At 39.0% G+C, this 26,823-nt stretch overlaps 1 protein-coding gene across 2 annotated transcripts in view; it reads left to right on the forward strand.

Moving 5' to 3' along the window:
* The first annotated feature begins 25 nt into the window (after window positions 1-25).
* CFAP69 (cilia and flagella associated protein 69) overlaps window positions 26-26,823 on the forward strand; it is a 62,123-nt gene continuing 35,325 nt past the window's right edge. The window contains exons 1-4 of one of the 2 annotated variants that reach the window (XM_073898775.1): window positions 26-344; window positions 21,399-21,458; window positions 23,256-23,321; window positions 25,710-25,819. In XM_073898775.1, the coding sequence (XP_073754876.1) occupies window positions 225-344; window positions 21,399-21,458; window positions 23,256-23,321; window positions 25,710-25,819 (356 nt within the window). In that variant the 5' untranslated portion in view covers window positions 26-224. The remainder of the gene's footprint in view (window positions 345-21,398; window positions 21,459-23,255; window positions 23,322-25,709; window positions 25,820-26,823) is intronic. The other variant, XM_025873261.2, reaches the window with a different exon arrangement.

Raw genomic sequence — 26,823 nt, forward strand, 5'->3', positions numbered from 1 at the left:
GCAACGCGCTGGCTTGTTAACAACCGGCCAGCCGGCTAGAGCCAAAGTAGGCCGGTGGGCTGCGGCGGGGGCCACTGTCGGACCCCCGGGGCTTTTCACGACTCTAGCGGCTCTCAGGCGGCCTTCCCTTTTTGGTGGCGGGGTCTCTTTGGGTCCTGCAGCTAAAGGGAACAGGGTAGGACAGAAGGACCCTCCCTCCCACCCCTCACTCCGCCGCTGCAGCCATGTGGACAGCGGGGGCCGGTGCGACGGCCGAGGTCCAGGAACCCGGAGGCAAGCTCAGGTGCAGCAGCACTCGCCACATCCCGGTGGTCGGGGTGGTGACGGAGGACGAGGAAGCGCAGGTATGGACGGGTGTCTGTGCTTTGGGAAGTGTGGGGGGGGGGGGGGGCGACGTTGAGATCTGGGGGCAGCAAGAGCGGAAATGGGAGCCGGAATGGAAACTCTCGGAACCCGCGGGACTGAGGTTCCAGGTGCGGAGCTGATGCCTCCGAGAACTGCGCCGCCTGAGGGAGGGGTTGGCTGTCGTCAACCAACCTGTCTGGGGACTTGGGGCGCGAGCTTCTCCCGGAGCGTCTCTCTAAACAGAGTAAGCGAGGTTTTGCCGCTCTTCTTCGTAAAGTGTGACCACGAAGGTCTGGAAGGCAATGAAACGTTTTTAGTGGGAAAAAAAAAAATGGAGTTGATGACCATTTTGTTTGCACTGGGCTTATATGTAGATACCTGTTATCAAGTGATGTTCTTGATATAGGCGTAAATTCTCTCGTGTTTAAATTTGCTGCTACTTTAAAACCTGCACCTAGAGGGGAAGAAAACGCTGTTAAAATTAGAAATTAGCCTCGTTTTCATATGAAATAGGAAGCTGGTGATGGAGTCGGAGTGAATCGAGAGAGAGCAGACCTTATATATTTTACTGTGCTTGTATTTGGTTTTGAGTTTACTTTTATTATGAATACAGTATTAATTCTTCCAAGTCGGTCTGTTGAGATATTTCACTTCGGAACCCTCGGCTGGATCTCCACTGGTGGCGGAGGTGTTTAGAGACTCTAAGTCGTTAACACGCTAGAGTTTCATTGCTCCTCCCTAGAGAGTATTGATCAAACCCTAAAACGTGAATACTATGGAGGAATCCTGCTCTGCCTCCTCACACTTGACGGGGTCACTATGGGAATTCCTGTTGAGGTTTTGCTAGTCTCAGGCTGCGTCAGGAACCCTGTCTCCTACGTCCACATCCTGGAACCTTGGAGAGTTCCTTGGGAGTGGCCAGTTGACTGGGGACCTCTTCTTTGGGAATAAAGAGCTCTCTGAGTACTGTCTGACATTTACACTGTAGTAACCTGCGGAGCAACAACACTTTTCATGAGGAGGAGCTGGTCCTAGGGGAATTGACCTAATCAGTTTTGTGGAAGTATTCCAATCTGACGGGGAGAAGGACTTTCAGGAACAGCAGCTCTCCACTCGCAAGGCTGCAGGGGGTCTCACCTCTACCGCCATTCTCCCAGACACAGCCCAACTGAGAAGTAGGTGAATTTGGTATCTGACGGCTCTCCTTGTTCCTTCACTCGGTGTAAAAAAGGTGGGGGGGGGGCCGAGAGCCGAAGGGTAGGGGCAGTGGCAAGGTTATATGAGGTAGGCTAGTACCGGTTAAAAAGAAAAAAACGGGAAGTAACTTTTAACAAGCCATTGCCAAAATAGTCTACAACATATCAAGTAAAGCAAAACAAGTAAACCTGTGTGTATGTGTGTGTATTTTCTCCCTTCCCTTTCTTTTTTCCTCTTCTTTCATTATTACCCCTCCTTACAGAGCCTTGGATTGTCATCCAGGAAGAAATCAATTTCTATTAGAGTTCTTGGCTTATTAATAACTATTTGTAGAAGCATTAATATTTTTAAAATTACTGGAGCAGAAGAAGGCAGTTTCTCTCAAAAGAAATGAAATAAATTAAAAACTTTTTAAAGCCGGGAGAAATGATCATTCAGCATTTTTGGGTTTTGTTTGGTTATTTTTACAAATGAGGACCCTAAGGCCATGAGAAGTTAAAAGAGTTACTCAGTTTCTTTACTCAAGTGGGGTCTAGCAGTCTTTGCCATCATTAAAATGATAAACTTTTAGACTTTTGCCTCAGACCAGTAGAGGAAAGATTCTTAGAACTCTTGGAACACTTGAGATACAGTATATCCGGTAGCTAAAAGTGACTTTGGAGAGTCTAACTCAGTTCATTAAGCCAGCTCCATCCTATGCTTGAAATCACAAATTGTTTACCTTTCTTTATTTCCTCTTTATTTTAATGTTGCTCTCATTCTAAAGAATTGGAAGCCCTTTAGAGCAGTGCTTCTCAAACTTTAGTGTGCATTTGGAACGCCTGGGGATCTTATTAAAATACAGATTATGATTCTGTAGGGCTGGGGAGGAGCACTGGATTCTGCCTTTCTAACAGATTTCCAGGTGATGATGCCATTGCTGCTGGTTGGAAGACCCCATTTCCCACTCTAAGTAGCAATGCTTAGTGTATTATAACTGCAGTAGGGTATGAAGAGTGCTACAGAATTTCATAGGTAATACCTGGAAAGCTGTAGGAGGTAGTTTCATATGGATCTGTTTTCTTGTCACCACAAGGTTTCAGTCAATCTTGGATTAATGTCACATCCTAGTTAGCGCCTCTCCCTCTCTTCCCAATCTGTTTCCCGTAAATACCACTTTATTGTCCTCCTTTCTCCCTCTGAGCCCCACTCTCTTTAGGATTCCACAGTAGCTTCTTATTGCTTACCTCACCATATATAATTACACTGACCAAATCACTTAATTCTCTAGGCTTTGTTCCCTTTTCTATAAAACAAGCCTGTGTTAGATGAGTGTTCCCCAAACCTGGGTGACCATCACAGTTGTCTGAGGAGTTCAAAAAACTGTACATAACTGGGCCCTAACTCACATCTACTGAATCATAATCCCCGGTGTGGAGTCTGGGACTTTTTAAAGAGCTCTCTCAAGTGATTTTTAGCCTCAAAACCACTGAACTAGATGATATCCAAGGTCTCTGCCATCCCTAAAGTGCCTCAGGTCTATTCTGTTGTGTTTTCAAGGTTTCCCAAAGCACAATCTGAACTCATCTGTACTGGATGCTCTGTTCAGTGCCACAAGGGCAGAATTCTTGCTGGTAGTTTTTTCCTGTAGTGTCCCCCCATAATCTCCCAGGATTCCCCAGTAGCACCCAGCACAATATCTGGTACTCAGGAGGTGATGTTAAATATTTACTGAATGAATGCCCTCCCCTTTTTTCTGAATTTAAACCTTACCCTACGTCCAGATCCTGCCTCTCTGACATAAAGTACTCTCCCAATAGGAAGCACTTCCCATTTATCTTCACCCTCACAAATCCTCTCATAAATGAGCATAGTCCTAGGTCTGAGTCATACCATTTCTCCCCTAATTATCACTTGTGTTATGTTCGCACCTGTTTCATTTGTCTAAATTTTGTCTCTGCCCCTAGAATATGGGTTCCTTAAGTGTAGGACATTTATCTTAATGCCTATGTGTCCTTCTCCCCCGTGACTCTGAGCTCGGAGTAAAAATTTTTTTAAACATTATGTCTTACTTAGTCCTCAACTTTACCATATAAACTTAGTATTATTATCCTGTTGCTGAAACTGGGGCCTTATGTGTTAAAGTCACAAAGCTAGTAACTGGGCTAGCAGGTTCCAACTGTACAACACGGTGATTTCACAGGTTTGTACATCCTGCTCTGCTCACCACAAGCATAGCTACCATCTGTCACCATACAGTGCTGTTATAATATCATTGACTGTATTCTCTATGCTGTACCTCTCATCCCTGTGACTTATTCATTCCATAACTGGAAGCCTGTATCTCCTATTGCCCTTCACCCATTTTGCCCAACCCCACCATTCCCTCCCCTCTAGCAACCATCAGTTTGTTCTCTGTATTTATAGGTCTGATTCTGCTTTTTGTTTGTTTATTCATTAGTTTTTTTTGTTAGATTCCACATATGAGTGAAATCATATGGTATTTATCTTTCTCAGTTTGATTTATTTCACTTAGCATAATACCCTCTAGGTCCATCCATGTTGTCACAAATGGCACAATCTCATCTTTTTTTATGGCTGTGTAATATCCCAAAGTATGTATATATTACATCTTCCTTGCGCATTCATATATCATTGAACACTTTGGTCGCTTCCATATTTTGGCTATTGTAAATAATGCTGCAATAAGCATAAGGGTGCATATATCTTTTGGAATTAGTGTTTTTGTTTTCTTTTGGGTAAACATCCAGGGATGGTATTATTGGGTCATATGATAGTTCTACTTTTTAACTTTTTGAGGAACCTCCATACTGTTTTCCATAGTGGATGCACCAATTTACATTCTACCAACAGTGTACGAGATTCCTTTTTCTCCACATCCTCACCAACACTTGTTATTTCTTATCTTTTTTATTTTAGCCATTCTGACAGGTATAAGGTGATATCTCACTGTGATTTTGGTTTGCATTTCCCTGACTGTTAGTAATGTTGTTGTTTTCACGTGTCTGTTGGCCCTCTATATGTCTTCTTTGGAAAAATATCAATTTATGTCCTCTGCACATTTTTTAATTGGATTGTTTGGGGGGGTTTGGTGTTGAGTTATGTAAGTTCTTTATATATTTTGGATATTAACCCCTTATCAGATATGTCATTTGCAAATATCTTTTCCCATTCAGTAGGTTGTCTTTTTGTTTTCTTGATGGTTTTCTTCACTGTACAAAATATATTGATTCTATATGAAAGCAGGAGATTTTGTATGTTTTATTCAATACCGCATCTTTAGCATCTAGAACAATGTCTGACACAGCATAAGCCCTCAAAAAATATTTGTAGAATAAGTAAATTGTGATTACTTGACTTGCATAGGTATCACAGCTGAACTTCCTTGCCCAAATTTGCTCTCCCTCTGAAAACATCCACAATTTTCTAGTTGATGTCCTATCCTGCCACTGTCTGTAATGCTGCCATGGACTGTGTCATTAAAATTGCCTACCATGGTTTTGGAGTAATTGCTAGAAATAATCTCTGTGTTCAATTGAGAAGTCAGGCAGAGAACTAAGGTGCAAAGAACCAGCACTCCTGCATCAGTCAGACCTGCTGGCCCAGTTACTAGCTTTGTGATCTTAACGGGCAAGGTCCCAGTTTCAACAGGATAATAATACTAAGTATATATGGTAAAATTGAGGACTAATTAAGATATAAAGCTAAAAAAAAGGGGGGGGAGGTGGTACCTGCTGGCTCCATTGGTAGAGGATGCAACTCTTGATCTCAGGGTCATGAGTTCAAGCCCCAAGTTGAGCATGGAACCTACCTACTAGAGAAAGAGAAAGAGAAAGAGAGAGAGAAAGAAAGAAAGAGAAAGAAAGAAAAGAAAGAAACAAAGAAACAAAGAAAAGATATAAAGTGCCAGACACATAAAAAAAAGACATAAATTGCCAGATATATAAAAGGACCACAGTAAATGTTAATTCCTTTTCCTATAACTATATATCAAATGAGGATTTCTCCCCTTTGACATGTCTCTTGGTAAAATGGGAAAATAAGTTCATCCTATACCTGTAAGTGAAGGTTTAATTTTCTTCAAAACAGCTTATTAAACTTTTGATTTTAAAAGGTTTTGTTAAATGTTTTTACAATTCTCCATGAATATGATAACAGCAATTATTTTGATACTTACTTCTGTATGTCCTCTTTTGCTTCACTCTGCTGTGTGCTCTCATTTACCCAAACTCTTCCAATTATTACTTTAAGCCTCTGATTTGGAAATCTCTGCCCCCCAATTTAACTTATTTCCAGCCTCAACACAAGCCTGTTCGTCCAGACTTTCCTGTCTCAGCAAAGGTTGCCAATACTTCTATAATTCCTCAAGCCCAGGAGTCATCATCACCTTTGCTTCTCTCTCCCATGAAATCAAATCACTCCTTAGGTCCCACTGATTCTACCTCCTTGATATTTTTCATTCCATTCCCTTTTGTCTATGCCAGTACCTTAGTCAAGGCCCTTTACAGATGTCTCCCACCTCCTTTCCAGTTCATTCTAGACCTTTCCAGTTCAGTCTCTACTCAGCAAACTAAATTACCCTTTTTATTGTTATGCTCCTCTGGTTAAAGCCTGTGGAAATAAACAAAGACCACCTTAATGAGAATAAGCAGGGACTATTTAATATTCAGAGCTTACTATAGAAAGAGCGTCAGCCATCATTAATTTGGCAGAGACTCCAAGGTAGGCAGGGAAGCTTTGAAGTGAAAAAAAGGGAACGCTTCTGGTATGCTCTGGTTGGAGGTTGTTGCCATGGGGAAGCTGGAGGTGGGCTAACTACATATATACATATTAGGGATAGTATAAGCCTCCCAGGTATTTTTGGAAACAAGTTTTCCAGGATCCTGAGGGGGCTAGCTATTGTTAGGAAAAGGTCATTTATTACTGTTTAGTAAAAACTCAGTTATGAGATTCTTCAGATATATATTGGTGGGTCATATGCTTGGAGGATGATTGCCAACATGTATCTTGGAGGGGAGGGAGTGAGAGAAAAGAAGTTTCCAAAAGAATTTTTATATGCTAAAGTAGGCTTACAGGATCCTGGGGGTTGGGCTAAGGTAGCCTTTTGCCCTTAGCAAAGTATTAACATTGAGGCAGCTGAGTCCCTAGAGGAATGTCACTCTGCCTGTTTCCAGAATTTGGGATTGGGCTGTAAGTAGTAAGGAAATTTAAGCTTTCTTTTACCTTTGTTTCTCACATCTATTTGACCTCTCCTTACCTAATTAGCATCATTTATAGCCACTATTCCCTGTGGTATCTTCTCCAACCTAGCAAGCTCCTCTCCATCCTCTCAATGCCTTATTTTCTCTTCCTCCAGGCCCTCACACATGCTTCTCCTGCATCTCCATCTCTCAAACCTTCAGTTCATCTCACAAATCCCACTCCATCTCACCTCTGCCTGCAGATTACTTCTTCCGAAAGTTGTCCTATGCCTTTCTGTGCCTAGTCTGTATGCTTCCAGAGTACACTTTTCAGCATCCGTGGAGCATTTTGTAGCATGTTATCTGTATTGTATTCCATTCCAGACTGATAGCTACTTGAAGTCAGAGCAGTGTTGTTCCCCATACCTAGCACAGTTTCTGAAACATAGAAGCTGCTTATAAATATTGGTGGAAGGAGAAAAAGGCTAACGGAGGGAGTGAAGGAGAAATCTTAAAAATATGATATATGCCAAGCAAGTAAAACACAGAGTAGCATCAAGTAATAATGCAACAGAAATCTAAGAGTAACCTATGCTCTAATCTTTACTACTCGCTGTTTTTTAATAAAAGTTATACCTGCTCATTTGAGGAGAACCATTCTGATAATACATGCAGGTATTAAAAAGAAAATTTTGCATTGACTTTTCATTTCAATATGCTTTCCAGGCCTCAAAGCCAATATTTCAGAAAATCTGAAAATAAAAACTTGCTATATATATTTCTCAGAGAACACAAGAGGAAAAAAGAAGACAACTGAGGTAGTGGTAGATGGCACTGTTAAATCCCCAAATCTTAGAAGGCAAAATTGTATTCAACAAATTTTTTGGTAACAATAAATGTAATCATTTAAATAGTTAACAGTAAAATGTAACAGTTTTTAAGGATAACCATAATACCAGGTATAGATCAGTATTTAGTAAATCATTTTTGATTAATTTTTTAAGAAAAATCATTTTGAGTTAATAAACTCACCCAATTACTTATTCTACAGACTTAAAATTAGAATACCTAGCTCAAAATTGTTTTTGAAAGACATTGCCTGAAATCAGAATATGAGTTTGTAATTGTGAAAGGAAAGAAAAGTCTAGATTTAAGAGGCAATGGAATAATATCTATGTAGAAATATAGAAACGTATGTATTATAGATCTAAAAATCAGAAAATACAATGGTGTTAACACTAAGTGAAATTAGGTTTTTACACATGTAAATAATAAGAAAATAGTATATAAATACATGTATTTATACATGTAAACATAAAGAGAAAATAGTATATAAAAAACTTTTGTGTAACTACTTAAATTTGGGATGATAGCACCTTCTGTTTCCTTCTCCACTTACCTACAAATAACTTTATATGCCAGGCCCAGTTTTTGGTGCTGGGGATGCCAGAGAACAAGTCTTTGTCTTCAAATGAGCTTTGGGGCAGGGTGTGGTAGGGGATGAACATGCAAATCATTTTAGAACTATGATGGGAATTGTAATGGGTATGTCCGTAGGGTGCTATGGGAACACAAAGGAAGGATATTTGTTCTATACTTCTTCATCACTTGGGGAAGCAACACCTGAGCTGAGTTTTGAAGCACATGTGGGGGTTAACCAAGGAGAGCAATAGGATTATCACAACAAATGATAATATAGGAGAGGTGGGGGCATTAATGGAGAATCATTGAATGATTTAGATGAGTTATGTTCAGATTTGAGTTTTATTATCCAAACCATAGAGTAGAAGACCATGTTGAACGGTGCAAGAGTAGAGGCAGGAAGAACAACAGGGAAACCCCAACTGAGTGAAAGATGAGAATTGAATAAATCAGTAAGATGGCATGGGCTCAAGAAATATTTAAGATATAAAATTTATAGACCTTGGACATTCTGTTTTCTTTTTTTTTTAAGATTATATTTATTTATTTGAGAGAGAGTGTGCACAAGCAGGGGGCATGGTGGGGGAGAGGGAGGGAGAAACAGACTCCCTGCTGAGCAGGGAGCCCCATAGGGGGCTGGATCCCCAGACTCCGTGATCATGACCTGAGTCTGAGTCGAAAGCAGATGCTTAACCGACTGCACCCAGGAGCCCCGACATTCTGTTTTCTAATGCGGATGACTGTAAGAATGCTGGTACTAACTGAGAGAGGGGATAACCTTCCTTGTTCAGGAAGGTAATCTCCTACCTCTGGTTTAGAGGCAAGTCTTATGTATATCTGCATAGGCAAACTCAGTGTAATTTGCATGCTTGGGATGTGTAATATTTACGTACCGGATCATTTCACTTTCCAAAGTATGGAAGTGCTATTATTCCAGATGCATTCTTGGGCCTTTCAGGTCTAATAAAATTTAAAGACAGTAAAATTATAAGACAATACTAGAATTCGAGAGGTGTGTTTTATTTTTAATTTTTATTTAATTATATTATATTAATCACCATACATTACATCATTAGTTTTTGATGTAGTGTTCCATGATTCACTGTTTGCGTATAATACCCAGTGCTCTATTAAATACATGCCCTCTTTAATACCCATCTCCAGGTTAACCCATTCCCCCACCCCCTCCCCTCTAGAACCTTCAGTTTGTTTCTCAGAGTCCGTAGTCTTTTATGGTTCTTCTCCCCCTCCGATTTCCCCCCCTTCATTTTTCCCTTCCTACTATCTTCTTTTTCTTTTTAAACATATAATGTATTATTTGTTCAGAGGTACAGGTCTGTGATTCATCAGTCTTACACAATTCACAGCTCTCACCATAGCACATACCCACCCCAATGTCTATCACCCAGTTACCCCATCTCTCCCACCCCCCACCATTCCAGCAATCCTCAGTTTGTTTCCTGAGATTAAGAATTCCTTATATCAGTGAGGTCATATGATACATGTCTTTCTCTGATTGACTTATTTTGCTTAGCATAATACCCTCTAGTTCCATCCATGTCGTTGCAAATTGCATGATTTTGGGGGGGTTTTTGATGGCTGCATAATATTCCATTATACACACACACACACACACACACACACACACACACACACCACGTCTTCTTTATTCATTCATCTATTGATGGATATCTTGGCTCTTCCCATAGTTTGGCTATTGTGGACATTGTTGCTATAAACATCAGGGTGCACGTACCCCTTCAGATCACTACATTTGTATCTTCAGGATAAATACCCAGTAGTGCAATTGCTGGGTCGTATGGTAACTCTAATTTCAACTTTTTGAGGAACCGCCCTACTGTTTTCCAGAGTGGCTACACCAGCTTGCATTACCACCAGCAATGTAGGAGGCTTCCTCTTGCTCCGCATCCTCACCAACATGTGTCATTTCCAGACTTGTTAATTTTAGCCATTCTGACTGGTGTGAGGTGGTATCTCATTGAGGTTTTGATTTGGATTTCCCTGATGCAGAGCGATGTTGAGCACTTTTTCATGTGTCTGTTGGCCATTTGATGTCTTCTTTGGAAAAATGTCTGTTCATGTCTTCTGCCCATTTCTTGATTGGATTATTTGTTCTCTGGTTGTTGAGTTTGATTAGTTCTTTATAGATTTTGGATACTAGCCTTTATCTGATATGTCATTTGTAAATATCTTCTCCCATTCTGTCAGTTGTCTTTTGGTTTTGTTGACTGTTTCCTTTGCTGTGCAAAAGCTTTTTATCTTGATGAAATCCCAATAGTTCATTTTCGCCCTTGCTTCCCTTGCCTTTGGTGATGTTTCTAGGAAGAGGTTGCTGCTTGTGTTCTCCTCTAGGATGTTGATGGACTCCTGTCTCACATTTAGGTCTTTCATCCATTTTTAGTCTATTTTTGTGTGTGGTGTAAGGAAATGGTCCAGTTTCATTCTTCTGCATGTGACTGTCCAATTTTTCTAACATCATTTGTTGAAGAAACTGTCTTTTTTCCATGGGACATTCTTTCCTGCTTTGTTGAAGATTAGTTGACCATAGAGTTGAGGGTCCATTTCTGGGCTCTCGATTCTGTCCCATTGATCTATGTGTCTGTTTTTGTGCCAGGACCATACTGTCTTAATGATGACAGCTTTGTAATAGAGCTGGAAGTCCAGAATTGTGATGCCGCCAGCTTTGCTTTTCTTTTTCAACATTCCTCTGGCTATTCGGGGTCTTTTCTGGTTCCATACAAATTTTAGGATTATTCCATTTCTTTGAAAAAAGTGGATGGTATTTTGATAGGGATTGCTTTAAATGTGTGGATTGCTCTAGGTAGCATTGACATCTTCACAATAGTTGTTCTTCCAGTCCATGAGCATGGAATGTTTTTCCTTTTCTTTGTGTCTTCCCCAATTTCTTTCATGAGTATTTTATAGTTTTCTGAGTACAGATCCTTTGCCTCTTTGGTTAAATTTATTCCTAGGTATCTTATGGTTTTGGGTGCAATTGTAAATGGGATCGACTCCTTGATTTGTCTCTCTTCTGTCTTGTTGTTGGTGTATAGGAATGCCACTGATTTCTGTGCATTGATTTTATATCCTGCCACTTGACTGAGTTCCTCTGAGTTCTAGCAGTTTTGGGATGGAGTCTTTTGGGTTTTCCACATAAAGTATCATATCATCTGGAAAGAGCAAGAGTTTGATTTCTTCTTTGCCAATTCAGATGCCTTTGATTTCTTTTTGTTGTCTGATTGCTGTGGCTAGGACTTCTAATACTATGTTGAATAGCAGTAGTGATAGTGGACATCCCTGCCGTGTTCCTGACCTTAGGGGGAAAGCTCTCAGTTTTTGCCCATTGAGAAAGATATTTGCTATGGGTTTTTCATAGATGGCTTTTGTGATTTGAGGTATGTACCCTCTGTCCCTACACTCTGAAGAGTTTTGATCAAGAAAGGATGCTGTACGTTGTCAAATGCTTTTTCTGCATCTATTGAGAGGATCATATGGTTCTTATTCTTTCTTTTAGTAATGTATTGTATCACGTTGATTGATTTGCGGATATTGAACCAACCTTGCAGCCCAGGGATAAATCCCACTTGGTTATGGTGAATAATCCTTTTAATGTACTGTTGGATCCTATTGGCTAGTATTTTAGTGAGAATTTTTGCATCCATATTCATCAGGGATATTGGTCTGTAATTCTCCTTTTTGATGGGGTCTTTGTCTGACTTTGGGATCAAGGTAATGCTGGCCTCATAAAATGAGTTTGGAAGTTTTCCTTCCATTTCTATTTTTTGGAACAGTTTCAGAAGAAAAGATATTAATTCTTCTTTAAATGTTTGGTAGAATTCCCCTGGAAAGCCATCTGGCCCTGGGCTCTTGTTTGTTGGGAGATTTTTGATTACTGCTTCAATTTCCTTAGTGGTCATGGGTCTTGTTCGGGTTTTCTATTTCTTCCTCGTTCAGTTTTGGTAGTTTATACATCTCTAGGAATGCATCCATTTCTTCCAGATTATCTAATTTACTGGCATATAGTTGCTCATAATATGTTTTTTTTAAGATCTTATTTATTTATTTGAGAGAGAGAGAATGAGAGATAGAGAGCATGAGAGGGAAGAGGGTCAGAGGGAGAAGCAGACTCCCTGCTGAGCAGAGCCGGATGTGGGACTCAATCCCGGGATTCCAGGATCATGACCTGAGCCGAAGGCAGTCGCTTAACCAACTGAGCCACCCAGGCACCCTCATAATATGTTTTTATAATTGTTTGTATTTCTTTGGTGTTGGTTGTGATCTCTCTTCTTTCATTCATGATTTTATTTGTGTAATTTCTCTTTTCTTTTATCAATCTTACTAATTCTTTCAAAGAACCAGCTCCTAGTTTCGTTGATCTTTTCTACTGTTCTTTTGGTTTCTATTTCATTGATTTCTGCTCTGATCTTTATTATTTCTCTTCTCCTGCTGGGTTTAGGCTTTATTTGCTGTTCTTTCTCCAGCTCTTTTAGGTGTAGGGTTAGGTTGTGTATTTGAGACCTTTCTTGTTTCTTGAGAAAGCCTTGTATTGCCATATACTTTCCTGTTAGGACCGCCTTTGCTGCATCCCAAAGATTTTGAACAGTTGTGTTTTCGTTTTCATTGGTTTCCATGAATTTTTTTAATTCTTCTTTAATTTCCTGGGTGACCCATTCATTCTTTAGTAGGATGCTCTTTAGCCTCCATGTATTTGAGTTCTTTCCGACTTTCCTCTTGGGATTGAGTTCTAGTTTCAAAGCATGTGGTCTGAAAATATGCAGGGAATGATCCCAATCTTTTAGTACCAGTTGAGACCTGATTTGTGACCAAGGATGTGATCTATTCTGGAGAATGTTCCATGGGCACTAGAGAAGAATATGTATTCCGTTGTTTTGGGATGGAATGTTCTGAATATGTCTGTGAAGTCCATTTGGTCCAGTGTGTCATTTAAAGTCTTTATTTCCTTGTTGATCTTTTGCTTAGATGACCTGTCCATTTCAGTGAGGGGGGTGTTAAAGTCCCCTACTATTATTGTATTGTTCTCAATGTGTTTCTTTGCTTTTGTTATTAATTGCCTCATATAATTGGCTGCTCCCATGTTAGGGGCATAGATATTTACAACTGTTAAAACTTCTTGTTGGATAGACCCTTTAAGTAGGACATGGTGTCCTTCTTCATCTCTTATTATAGTCTCTGGTTTAAAATCTAATTTGTCTGATATAAGGATTGCCACCCCAGCTTTCTTTTAGTGTCCATTAGCATAGTAAATGGTTTTCCACCCCCTCACTTTCAATCTGGAGTTGTCTTTGAGTCTAAAATGAGTCTCGGGATGCCTGGGTGGCTCAGTCGGTTAAGCGTCTGCCTTCGGCTCAGGTCATGATCCCAGGGTCCTGGGATCAAGTCCCACATCCGGCTCCTTGCTGAGCAAGGAGCCTGCTTCTCCCTCTGCCTGCCTCTGGCTCTCTCTCTCTCTCTGATAAATAAATAAAATCTTTAAAAATAAATAAATAAAATAAATAAAATGAGTCTCTTGCAGGCAGCATATCGATGGGTCTTGTTTTTTTATCCAATCTGTTACCCTGTGTATTTTGATTGGGGTATTTAGCCGATTTACACTCAGGGTAGCTATTGAAAGATATGAATTTAGTGCCATGGTATTTCCTGTAAGGTGACTGTTACTGTATATTTTCTCTGTTCCTTTCTGGTCTGTGTTACTTTTAGGCTCTCTCTTTGCTTAGAAGATGCCTTTCAATATTTCTGCGTTTGTTTTTTTTTAACTCAAAATTGATTTACTCTTATAAGCTTTTCATTCTCCCCCTTTTTTAAAATTTTTTATTGTTATGTTAATCACCATATATTACATAATTTGTTTTGGTGTACTGTTCCATGATTCATTGTTCATAACACCCAGTGCTCCATGCAGAACGTGCCCTCCTCAATACCCATCACCAGGCTAACCCATCCCCCCACCCTCCTCCCCTCCAGAAACCTCAGTTTGTTTTTCAGAGTCCATCATCTCTCCTGGTTCATCTCCCCCTCTGACTTACTCCCCTTCATTCTTCCTCTCCTGCTATCTTCTTCTTTTTCTTTTTTCTTAACATATGTTGCGTTATTTGTTTTAGAAGTACAGATCTGTGATTCAACAGTCTTACACAATTTACAGCGCTCACCGTAGCACATATCTTCCCCAATGTCCATCACCCAGCCACCCCATCCCTCCCACCCCTGACCACTCCAGCAACCCTCAGTTTGTTCCTGAGATTAAGAATTCCTCATATCAGTGAGGTCATATGATACATGTCTTTTTCTGATTGACTTATTTCACTCAGCATAACACCCTCCAGTTCCATCCACATTGTTGCAAATGGCAAGATCTCATTCCTTTTGATGGCTGCTTAATATTCCATTGTGTATATATACCACATCTTCTTGATCCATTCATCTGTCGATGGACATCTTGGCTCTTTCCACAGTTTGGCTATTGTGGACATTGCTGCTATAAACATTGGGGTGCATGTACCCCTTCGGGTACCTACATTTGTATCTTTGGGGTAAATACCCAGTAGTGCAATTGCTGGATCGAATGGTAGCTCTAATTTCAACTGTTTGAGGAACCTCCATACTGTTTTCCAGAGGGGTTGCACGAGCTTGCATTCCCACCAACAGTGTAGGAGGGTTCCCCTTTCTCCACATCCCCGCCAACATCTGTCCTTCCCTGACTTGTTAATTTTAGCCATTCTGACGGGTGTGAGGTGGTATCTCATTGAGGTTTTGATTTGGATTTCCCTGATGCCGAGCGATGTTGAGCACTTTTTCATGTGCCTGTTGGCCATTTGGATGTCTTCTTTGGAAAAATGTCTGTTCGTGTCTTCTGCCCATTTCTTGATTGGATTATTTGTTCTTTGGGTGTTGAGTTTGATAAGTTCTTTATAGATTTTGGATACTAGCCCTTTATCTGATATGTCATTTGCAAATATTTTCTCCCATTCTGTCGGTTGTCTTTTGGTTTTGTGGACTGTTTCTTTTGCTGTGCAAAAGATTTTGATCTTGATGAAATCCCAATAGTTCATTTTTGCCCTGGCTTCCTGTGCCTTTGGTGATGTTTCTAGGAAGAAGTTCTGCGGCTGAGGTCGAAGAGGTTGCTACCTGTGTTCTCCTTTAGGATTTGGATGGACTCCTGTCTCACGTTTAGGTCTTTCAACCATTTGGAGTCTATTTTTGTGTGTGGTGTAAGGAAATGGTCCAGTTTCATTCTTCTGCATGTGGCTGTCCAATTTTCCCAACACCATTTGTTAAAGAGACTGTCTTTTTTCCATGGGACATTCCTTCCTGCTTTGTCAAAGATAAGTTGACCATAGAGTTGAGGGTCCATTTCTGGGCTTTCGATTCTGTTCCATTGATCTATGTGTCTGTTTTTGTGCCAGTACCATACTGTCTTGATGATGACAGCTTTGTAATAGAGCTGGAGGTCCGGAATTGTGATGCCGCCAGCTTTGCTTTTCTTTTTCAATATTCCTCTGGCTATATGGGGTCTCTTCTGGTTCCATACAAATTTTAGGATTATTTGTTCCATTTATTTGAAAAAAGTGGATGGTATTTTGATGGGGATTGCATTGAATGTGTAGATTGCTCTAGGTAGCATTGACATCTTCACAATGTTGGTTCTTCCAATCCATGAGCATGGAATGTTTTTCCATTTCTTTGTGTCTTCTTCAATTTCTTTCATGAGTATTTTATAGTTTTCTGAGTACAGATCCTTTGCCTCTTTGGTTAAATTTATTCCTAGGTATCTTATGCTTTTGGGTGCAATTGTGAATGGGATCGACTCCTTGATTTGTCTCTCTTCTGTCTTGTTGTTGGTGTATAGGAATGCCACTGATTTCTGTGCATTGATTTTATAGCCTGCTACTTGACTGAATTCCTGTATGAGTTCTAGCAGTTTTGGGGTGGAGTCTTTTGGGTTTTCCACATAAAGTATCATATCATCTGCAAAGAGTGAGAGTTTGACTTCCTCTTTGCCAATTTGGATGCCTTTGATTTCTTTTTGTTGTCTGATTGCTGTGGCTAGGACTTCTAATACTATGTTGAATAGCAGTGGTGAGAGTGGACATCCCTGCCGCGTTCCTGACCTTAGGGGAAAAGCTCTCAGCTTCTCCCCATTGAGAATGATATTCGCTGTAGGTTTTTCATAGATGGCTTTTATGATATTGAGGTATGTACCCTCTATCTCTATACTTTGAAGAGTTTTGATCAAGAAAGGATGCTGTACTTTGTCAAATGCTTTTTCTGCATCTATTGAGAGGATCATATGATTCTTGTTCTTTCTTTTGTTAATGTATTGTATCACGTTGATTGATTTGCGGATGTTGAACCAGCCTTGCAGCCCAGGGATAAATCCCACTTGGTCGTGGTGAATAATCCTTTTAATGTACTGTTGGATCCTATTGGCTAGTATTTTGGTGAGAATTTTTGCATCCATGTTCATCAAGGATATTGGTCTGTAATTCTCCTTTTTGATGGGATCTTTGTCTGGTTTTGGGATCAAGGTAATGGTGGCCACATAAAATGAATTTGGAAGTTTTCCTTCCATTTCTATTTTTTGGAACAGTTTCAGGACTATACGTATTAATTCTTCTTTAAATGTCTGATAGAATTCCCCTGGGAAGCCATCTGGCCCTGGGCTTTTGTTTGTTGGGAGATTTTTGATGACTGCTTCCATTTCCTTAATGGTTATAGGTCTGTTCAGTTTTGGTAGTTGATACATCTCTAGGAATGCACCCATTTCTTCCAGGTTATCTAATTTGCTGGCATAGAGTTGCTCATAATATGTTCTTATAATTGTTTGTATTTCTTTGGTGTTGGTTGTGATCTCTCCTCTTTCATTCATGATTTTGTTGATTTGGGTCATTTCTCTTTTCTTTTTGATCAGTCTGGCCAGGGGTTTATCAATCTTGTTAATTCTTTCAAAGAACAAGCTCCTAGTTTCGTTGATCTGTTCTCCTGTTCTTTTGGTTTCTATTTCATTGATTTCTGCTCTGATCTTTATTATTTCTCTTCTCCTGCTGGGTTTAGGCTTTATTTGCTGCTCTTTCTCCAGCTCCTTTAGGTGTAGGGTTAAATTGTGTATTTGAGACCTTTCTTGTTTCTTGAGAAAGGCTTGTATTGCTATATACTTTCCTCTCAGGACTGCCTTTGCTGTATCCCAAAGATTTTGGACAGTTGTGTTTTCATTTTCATTGGTTTCCATGAATTTCTTTAATTCTTCTTTAATTTCCTGGTTGACCCATTCATTCTTTAGTAGGATGCTCTTTAGCCTCCATGTATTTGAGTTCTTTCCGACTTTCCTCTTGTGATTGAGTTCTAGTTTCAAAGCATTGTGGTCTGAAAATATGCAGGGAATGATCCCAATCTTTTGGTACCGGTTGAGACCTGATTTGTGACCTAGGATGTGATCAATTCTGGAGAATGTTCCATGGGCACTAGAGAAGAATATGTATTCCGTTGCTTTGGGATGGAATGTTCTGAATATGGCTGTGAAGTCCATTTGGTCCAGTGTGTCCTTTAAGGTCTTTATTTCCTTGTTGATCTTTTGCTTTGATGATCTGTCCATTTCAGTCAGGGGGGTGTTAAAGTCCCCCACTATTATTGTATTGTTGTCAATGTGTTTCTTTGCTTTTGTTATTAATTGCCTTATATAATTGGCTGCTCCCATGTTCGGGGCATAGATATTTACAATTGTTACATCTTCTTGTTGGATAGACCCTTTAAGTAGGATATAGTGTCCTTCCTCCTCTCTTATTACAGTCTTTGTTTTAAAATCTAGTTTGTCTGATATAAGGATTGCCACCCCAGCTTTCTTTTGGTGTCCATTAGCATGGTAAATGGTTTTCCACCCCCTCACTTTCAATCTGGGGGTGTCTTTGGGTCTAAAATGAGTCTCTTGCAGACAGCATATGGATGGGTCTTGTTTTTCAATCCAATCTGATAGCCTGTGTCTTTTGATTGGGGCATTGAGCCCATTTACATTCAGGGTAACTATTGAAAGGTATGAATTTACTGCCATTGTATTGCCTGTAAGGTGACTGTTACTGTATGTTGTCTGTGTTCCTTTCTGATCTATGCTGCTTTTAGGCTCTCTCTTTGCTTAGAGGACCTCTTTCAATATTTCTTGGAGGGCTGGTTTCGTGTTTGCAAATTCCTTTAGTTTTTGTTTGTTCTGGAAGCTTTTTATCTCTCCTTCTATTTTCAATGACAGCCTAGCTGGATATAGTATTCTTGGCTGCGTATTTTTCTCGTTTAGAGCTTTGAAGATCTCATGCCAGTCCTTTCTGGTCTGCCAGGTCTCTGTGGATAGGTCTGTTGCCAATCTAATATTTCTACCATTGTAGGTTACATATCTCTTCTCCCGAGCTGCTTCCAGGATTTTCTCTTTGTCTGTGAGACTCGTAAGTTTTACTATTAGATGTCAGGGTGTTGACCTATTTTTACTGATTTTGAGAGGGGTTCTCTGTGCCTCCTGGATTTTGATGCCTGTTTCCTTCCTCACATTAGGGAAGTTCTCTGCTATTATTTGCTCCAATATACCTTCTGCCCCTCTCTCTCTTTCTTCTTCTTCTGGGATCCCAATTATTCTAATGTTGGTTCGTCTTATCGAATCACTTATCTCTCGAATTCTGCCCTCGTGTTCCTGTAGTTGTTTCTCCCTCTTTTTCTCAGCCTCTTTACTTTCCATCATTTGGTCTTCTATATCACTGATTCTCTCTTCTGCCTCATTTTTCCTAGCAGTTAGTGCCCCCATTTTTGATTGCACGTCATCAATAGCCTTTTTGATTTCGACTTGGTTAGATTTTAGTTCTTTTATTTCTCCAGAAAGGGTTTCTCTAATAACTTCCACGCTTTTTTCAAGCCCAGCTAGTATCTTTAAAGTCATGATTCTGAACTCTAGGTCCGACATCGTACTAATGTCCGTATTGAGTAGGTCCCTGGCTGACGGTACTACCTCTTGTTCTTTTTGCTGAGGTGATTTTTTTCGTCTTGTCATTTTGTCCAGAGGAGAATAGATGAATGAGAGAACAAAATGCTAACAGGTTTACAACGTCCCCAGCAAATATACTGTATACAAATCAGAAAAGACCTGAAACCAGGAGAAAAGAAAGGGAAAGAAAGAAAAAAGAAAGAGAGAGAAAAAAAAAGATAAAAACAAAAACAGAACAATACAAAAAAAGCAGAATGTCATCAAATATGATCAGGCTAGTGCATAGATCAGTGCCACACACTAGATTTTGGGCGTATTTTGGTCTGTTAGAAAAAAGTGCCTCCTAAAATTTTAAAGGAAGAAAGACATATATGTACAAATAAGGGTTGATACAATGAAGGGATAGAAGATGACTGTAAAGATGAAAAGTATAAAAGATTTTATAAAAGGACTTGATAAGATAAGAAGTTGTTTGAAAAAAGAAAGAAGATTTAAAAAAAAAAAAGAAAAAAGGGAGAGAATGTGTTTAGGCAGGAGACTAGAACAGAACCATACACTAGTGATTTAGGGTATATTTTGATCTGTTAGAAGAAACTGTATCTCAAAATTTTAAAGAGAGAACAACTTACATATATATGCCAAAAATAAGGGTAACTACTATGAAGGGATAAAATATGACTCTAAAAATGAAAAATAAAAAAATTTTTTTTTTTAAAAAGAGATTGATGTTGGTTGAAAAAGGGAAAAAGAAAAAGAAAAAAAAAACAGTTAACAAAAATTAACTTTGGTGAACTAATGAATCATGGTAAAAGAAAGCCATGAATTCTATGTGCAGTATTCCCCTAGCGCTGGAGTTCTCCCGTTCTCCTTGATCGGTAAACTTGGTCTTGGCTTGCTGGCTGTTCGTGCTGATCTTCTGGGGGAGGGGCCTGTTGCTGTGGTTTCCAAATGTCTTTGCCGGAGGCTGAATTGCCCCGCCCTTGTTGGTCCATGCTAAGCAAGCTGCTCGGGTTTGATCTCAGGAGCTTTTGTTCCCTGCAAGCTCTCCGTACAGCCTTGGAGGACCAGGGCAAAAATGGTGGCCTTCCAATCTCCACCCGGAGGAGTTGAGAACTCGGGGCCCCGCTCCTCAGTGCGCCCCCAGAGAAAAGCAGTCACTCCCTTGTCCCCGGTCTCCGGCCGCACTCCGTGTTCACCCGGCCTGTGACTGAGCGTTTGTATCTCTGGCACCTGACCCCGTGTGGAGTCTCCAAACCCAGCAGATCCCTGCGGTGCGTTCCCGCGCCGCTCCTCCCCGGGAAGGAAGGGGAGTCTCCCCGGCTCTGCTGCTTGTTGGGTCCCTGCTGCAGGAGCAGTGGCCCGACTGGGCCGCGGATCACAGTTTATGGCCACCCCAAGCTGAGAGCCCGCGCCTTGGCTCCGTCTCTGCAGCCGGCTTCCCCACTCCGATACCTGGGAGCTCTGGCACACTCAGGCTCCCCCGGTCTTTCTGTGACCCCGAGGGTCCTGAGACCACACTGTCCCGCGAGGGTTCCACCCCCCGCTTAGCCACTGCAGCGACGTCCCTCAGCGGAGCCGACTTCTAAAAGGTCCGATTTTGTGCTCCGCGGCTCTATCACTTGCCAGAAGTGGCCGACGGAGGCCCCCCTCCCCCGCCGTCTATCCTCCCGAATATCGCCTCGGATTCACTTCTCCGCACGTCCTACCTTCCAGTAAGTGGTCGCTTCTCTGTTCAGAGAGTTGTTGCTACTCTCCTCTTCGATCTCCTGTTGAGTTCGTAGGTGTTCAGAATGGTTTGATCCCTATTCAGCTGAATTCCTGAGACCAGACGAAATCCAGGTCTCCTACTCCTCCGCCATCTTGCTCCCTAAAATCTCTCCCCCCTTTTTTTTTAATTGAAGTATAGTTGACACATAATGTTACATTAGATTCAGATGTACAACATAGTCATTCTACAAATCTATAGTAACTCTGTGTTCACCACAAGTGTAGCTCCCATCTGTCACCAGACACTATTACATGCCATTGACTATATTTCCTGTGCTGTCGGTACCTTTCATCCCTATGATATTCTTTCCATAACTGGAAGTCTATATCTCTCACTCCCCTTCACCCATCTTGTCCATCCCTCCATCATCCCCTTCCCCTATCTTTTTCTGTAAGATATTTTTAAGTTGCCAAGGGATATCATATAAAAATAGTGTTTGATGTGATTTCTTGATTCTCATGACACAAATTCTAAGAGTTGTGTGTGCTTTTAGGGTGCTTTCAAGACCATGGACCTACATCGTGTCAGCAACCTCCTTGAAGAGACTGATAAAGTAAGCTTTGAGAGAACATTTCTCTGCTATATCACTTATAAACTATGATTTCCCTGAAAGGTAACATGTATTCCCCCAAAATAAGTCTTGTTTCTTTCTTTTTGTTGAAAAGGTTTCAACTAGTAAGTGTCTTATATTCAAGGACTGTTTAAATAAGAATGTATTTATGAATGTATAATGAATGTATTTAACCTGGTAGGGAGGCTGGAGGAGGAGATTACATTTGGTTTTGTGGGATGGACAAATCAATGGTGGATATAAACAGAAGGTATCCAAAGAGTAGAGGAAGACTCTTGTAGCCTTTGTTAATTGCTTTATTAACTTATTTATTAATTACCAAGTAGGATGTGGGGAGCAAGGGTAGAAAAAGCATATCATGATGTACTACTTAAAATTTTCTGATATGAAATCTGGAGATATATATACACACATACATACATACTCATACATACTCATAAGTAATCTATTTTGAGAAGAATCTTATACGGAAATGGAAATGAAATTATTTCAGGTATAAGATTCAAAGTGGAGAGTTTAGGCATTGGGAGAAAAGATAATAAATGCATTTAATGCATGCTCACACACCACACTCTCCTGGCATTACCCCAAGAATCCACAGAGTACTCAAAAGCCAACACAAAGTATAAAATTACTACAGGATGAAGATTGCATACTTTTAATATGTGGGAAATGTGTTGATCTTGGTAGAGCCAATCAAAACCAAACAATGTCTAGGGATTAGTAGGCACAAAAATTTACTTATTATCTTAACATTTTTTAGTTTCTACATTTTAACATAGAAAAAAAGCTTTTTTTTCTTGCTGGCTGTGTTTGTTGTAAAAGTTATTTTTAATTTTGAATATATCTGCATTTTAAAAAAAGAAAACTCAACCACATAGAGCTCCTACTAGTTGTTAAATAAGGGTAGACCAAAACAAAAAAAAGTATAAAAAAATGCCACAGCTTCTCATGAAGGATTTAAAAACTTTAAAAGGACAGAGTGATTCAGTTATGTAAACAAACACATCACTGTATTGATTTTTGTTTTGTTTTAACTGGCTGAAGATGTTTGTGCCAGTATACTGGGCATAATTTAGAGGTTAAAAATACAATTTCTGCAGACAGATTGCCAAATCTGACTTCTAACACCACCACTTATCAGCTAGCTGATTTTGGACAAATGAGTGTTTTGCTTGAGTTTCCTATTCTGGAAAAGAGAGATAGTAATGGCACCTTCCTAATAGGGTTGTTTTAAAAATTAATGAAATAACATGTATCTATAGTATATATATGGTGCATGGCATAGAAAAATGCTCAGCAAATTCAAGTATTGTTAATATTATTTCTGAAAACAAATGCTACTGGGGCGCCTGGGTGGCTCAGTCGTTAAGTGTCTACCCTTGGCTCAGGACATGGTCCCAGGGTCCTGGGATCGAGCCCCACATCGGTCTCCCTGCTCTGCAGGAAGCCTGCTCCTCCCTCTCCCACTCCTCCTGCTTGTATTCCCTCTCTCACTGTGTCTCTCTGTCAAATAAATAAATAAAATCTTTAAAAAAAAAAAAAGAAAAAGAAAACAAATGCTGCTTTTATATTAACTTAGTTTTATTTTCAGTTGCCTAATCAAATTTAAATATGTTTATTTTTACCCTCACTGTTTCGGGAAACATAATGCTTACATTATAATATAGTAATTTAAGAATTATTTGATAAATTTAATGTCTACTTTTTATATTAAAATTTTAAAAATCTCAACAGATTTAACAGCACAAAAGAACTAAAATAGATAACTTGTTTTAGGATGATTTAGAAGAAAAACAACTTAAATCTGTCAAGAAACTGGTGCAGTGTTATCAGAATGGATTTGTATCCTTTACATATATATGTATGTTTGTTTCATTTATCCTGAAATGAGAGAATTTTTATTAGAAAATATATTATTTTCCTCTTGCTGCTGTAACAAATTACCACAAACTTAGTGCCATAAAACAGCTTAAAGCTTTTATCTTACGGTTCTGGAAGTCAGAAATCCGAAATCAGCGTCACTGGGCTAAAGTCAAGATGTTGGCGGGGCTGGTTTCCTTCTGAATGCTCTCGAGGTGGATGCCCATCCTTGCTCTTCCCAGCTTCTAAGGTGGTCAGTATTCCTTGGCTCATGGCCCCTTCCTCAAAGTAGCACCACTCTCACCTCTGTTTCTGTGATCCCATCTTCTCTGATCCTCTCCTGCCTCTCTTTTTCCCAGGTAAGATCCCTCTGATTACTGTGGGCCTATGTGGATAATCTGGGATAACTTTCCCATCTCAAGATTTTTAATTTAATCACATGTGAAAAGTCCCTTTGCCATGTAAGGTAATATATTCACAAGTCCTGGGACTTGGGATGTGATCATCTTTGGGCAGGCCATTATTCTGTCTACCACAGAAAGTATCTAACATTTTGTGTTTTTCACAGAATTATACTTTTTGTTTTTCAGAATATAAAATTGAAAAAACAGATTAATGTACTTAATTCTGTGCAGATAATGGCAGTTTTTATAGACTCAGAGAGACAGTGGATATAGTTAGGAGGGCCAAGTCAAAGTCTTATTTCTACCAATATACTTGATTAGTTGTAATTTTGATAAACTTCTTAACTTCTCCACCCTTATAAAATGGGGATAACAGCACCCCATGAGGTTGCTAGGAAGACTAGATGAGATAATGTATATGCAAGTGCTTGATAACCAGTAAAATATTATATAAATATGTTATCCCCATTGTATATATCACCTGATTGGAATATATGGAAACCAGTGCAACTCAGAACTGTCTGTGCTCAAGAACCAGTTTATTGTTAGGTTGTTGTTGTTATTGTTATAAGCTTTGCATGTATTAGCTATTACAGAAGGCAATACAGTTGTCACAGGAAACTCTCACCTTCTGTAGTCATCTTACCACAGACTGGTTAACGGAATTTCAGAACTGGCAGTGGTCCATAGAGCACCCCTTCAGTAGTAGTGATCTCCACAACCTCCAAAAATTGTCTAAAGATGTAAGTCTCTAATATTAGCTTGTTTCAGTGTTTCAAACATCTTAAGCCTCCCATTCAGGGAAATGTGCCTTAAAATTTTATTTTAATTCTTTTCTTGCCTGATTTTAGCCTCCTTTTATATGGATTTGTTGAGTCCATCAGTTACCTGAGGGCTTGTTGATATCAAGCATTATTTACTGGTAGCCAAAAAAGTCTACTAGCAAGTGATTTCTTTCCCTGTCTTATCCGGATACCTCAACACCTCCATCATTTTTTTCTTCTTCAAGTTAGAGAGTTGGGGGCAAATGGCTCTATTTTTTTTTTTTTTAAAGTAGGCTCCACACTAGGGCTTGAACTTACAACCCTGAGATAGAGATCAAGAGTCAGACTTGGTTAACCGAGTGAGCCGGCAAGGTGCCCCCAAATGGCTCTATCTCTGAAGGCCTTTCATAGACTGCCTTTATATATGATAAAACATAAAGCAAAAATAAGAGAAGTATCTTGGTCACTTCCATAGGTACAGAGGTTTGTACTTCCAATATATCCAGCTTTCCCATCTTTTCCTAAGAAGATCCTAGAAAGAGACTAGAAGTGATAGGACTCAACCACAGAAGTATGTCACAACTATCATGTTTCCTTGGCTTTAAAAGAATATCCATGAAATTTGTTTATGTACCACTTGAGTTTTTTAAATAGATAAAAAGTGCTGTTACTTCAAGATTTAGAAGAAGTAAATTCTGCTTTTATACTAGTTTTAAATGAAATAAAATCTCAACTTATACCTTAAAAGCAAGAAAATGCATCTGAATAACATTAATAAAATAAAGAAAAGGTAGGGTTGGGTTGTTTATTCTGGAGCAGTGTATGTTTTGTGTGTGAGTGGGGAAAAGATGAAGGATAAAAGTGAGTCATTAACTGTTTTCAATGTTTTATTACTTATTGTCAATAGTTATTGATCAGCTGAATCCATGGTATAATAGTTAGTAATCAAATTCTAAAGATGTGGTGAGAAGAGAAAACAATATTTTGAATAAGAGGCTACTGAGACAAAAATTAAATAATGTTCCTGAAAAAAATATGGTTCTAAGTTTTCCTATTTACAGTTCAAAATTAGTATAATTAAAACATTGTCAACCACATTTAACAAAACAGATGGAATTCTATAGATTTTCTTGACAGAAATCTATAAAACTATGCTAATAAATATTAATCTTAATTTTATTTCTTAACTAAAAGTATTAAAGCCCCTAAGGGATTTAGCACAAATATTTAAAATTTTGAATCTGTGTGCAGAAAAAATTGAAAACCAGCCCCACTTTATAGAATCTGCATTAAATATCCTAAAATTATGTGGGTAAGTCTCTTTTCTTTAATTTACATTAGCATGCAGTATTTTATTATGTTTTATTTTGTATTACAAAGATATGCAGTATGGTATAGTAAAGAGGTAACTCAGAAAACTTCACTTGATCACTTGATTCCAGTTGATATTTCAAAGGTAGTCACTTTTATTGTAGTCTGAGATAGCCACAAAAGATTAAACTGTAAGTATATTAAAATGTTTTGTCATAATATGTTGTTCTCAAGAGAGCAATAAATGTAAGGTGAAAGCAAGAAATTGTGACTTTTTAGAGAATTTTTGAGAAAATTTATGAACACTGCTAAATATTTTGTCTAGTTTTTTTCTCTTTTTAGAAAATTTGACTCTCCAAGATATATTAATTTCTGAGTCATGTTTTATTGATTTTTATTGATTTTTCAAATTTGAATGAAGAATAAAATATCACCAGTCATTTCTGGTATATATTTTTATGTAAATTAGAGGTGAGCATTATAAAACCAATTTTAAATTTGTTTATGTAAATGTAAATTACATAAATATAATTTTTAAAATGTAAATTAGAGGTCAGCATTATAAGATTAATATATCCTGTCCCCCATATTATTGTTTCTCCAACCATTTGGGGGAACTAGTAGTATCTTCAGCTTGTTTGCTGCCACACAGTAGCTAATCCAGATATACATTAAAATATCCATTTTTAGTTTTCAATATAGTATTGTAGAGGAGATTTCTTAAAGTAGGAATAAACCTTTCCATAAATTTAACCTTCTAAATCTTTCTACCAATTTAACTTTTTAAATAGCATGTTTCTTTTAGTATACAAATAGTAGTAGTAGTAGTATGTATACATGGTAGTATGTATACATGGGAGTTTCAACTCTTACTCTTAGTAGCAATAACATTTAAAAATTTTATAACTATATACACTTCATTTTTTTTGATATCTGAACAAAATCATAAAAAATAATTTATTGAATGCCTTTACCAGGGCTTACTTTTTAATACAGACTGTGAAA

This window comes from Callorhinus ursinus, unplaced genomic scaffold, assembly GCF_003265705.2.
Source record: "Callorhinus ursinus isolate GAN/ISIS: 27379988/994484 unplaced genomic scaffold, GSC_fseal_2.0 scaffold12, whole genome shotgun sequence".
Taxonomy (NCBI): domain Eukaryota; kingdom Metazoa; phylum Chordata; class Mammalia; order Carnivora; family Otariidae; genus Callorhinus; species Callorhinus ursinus.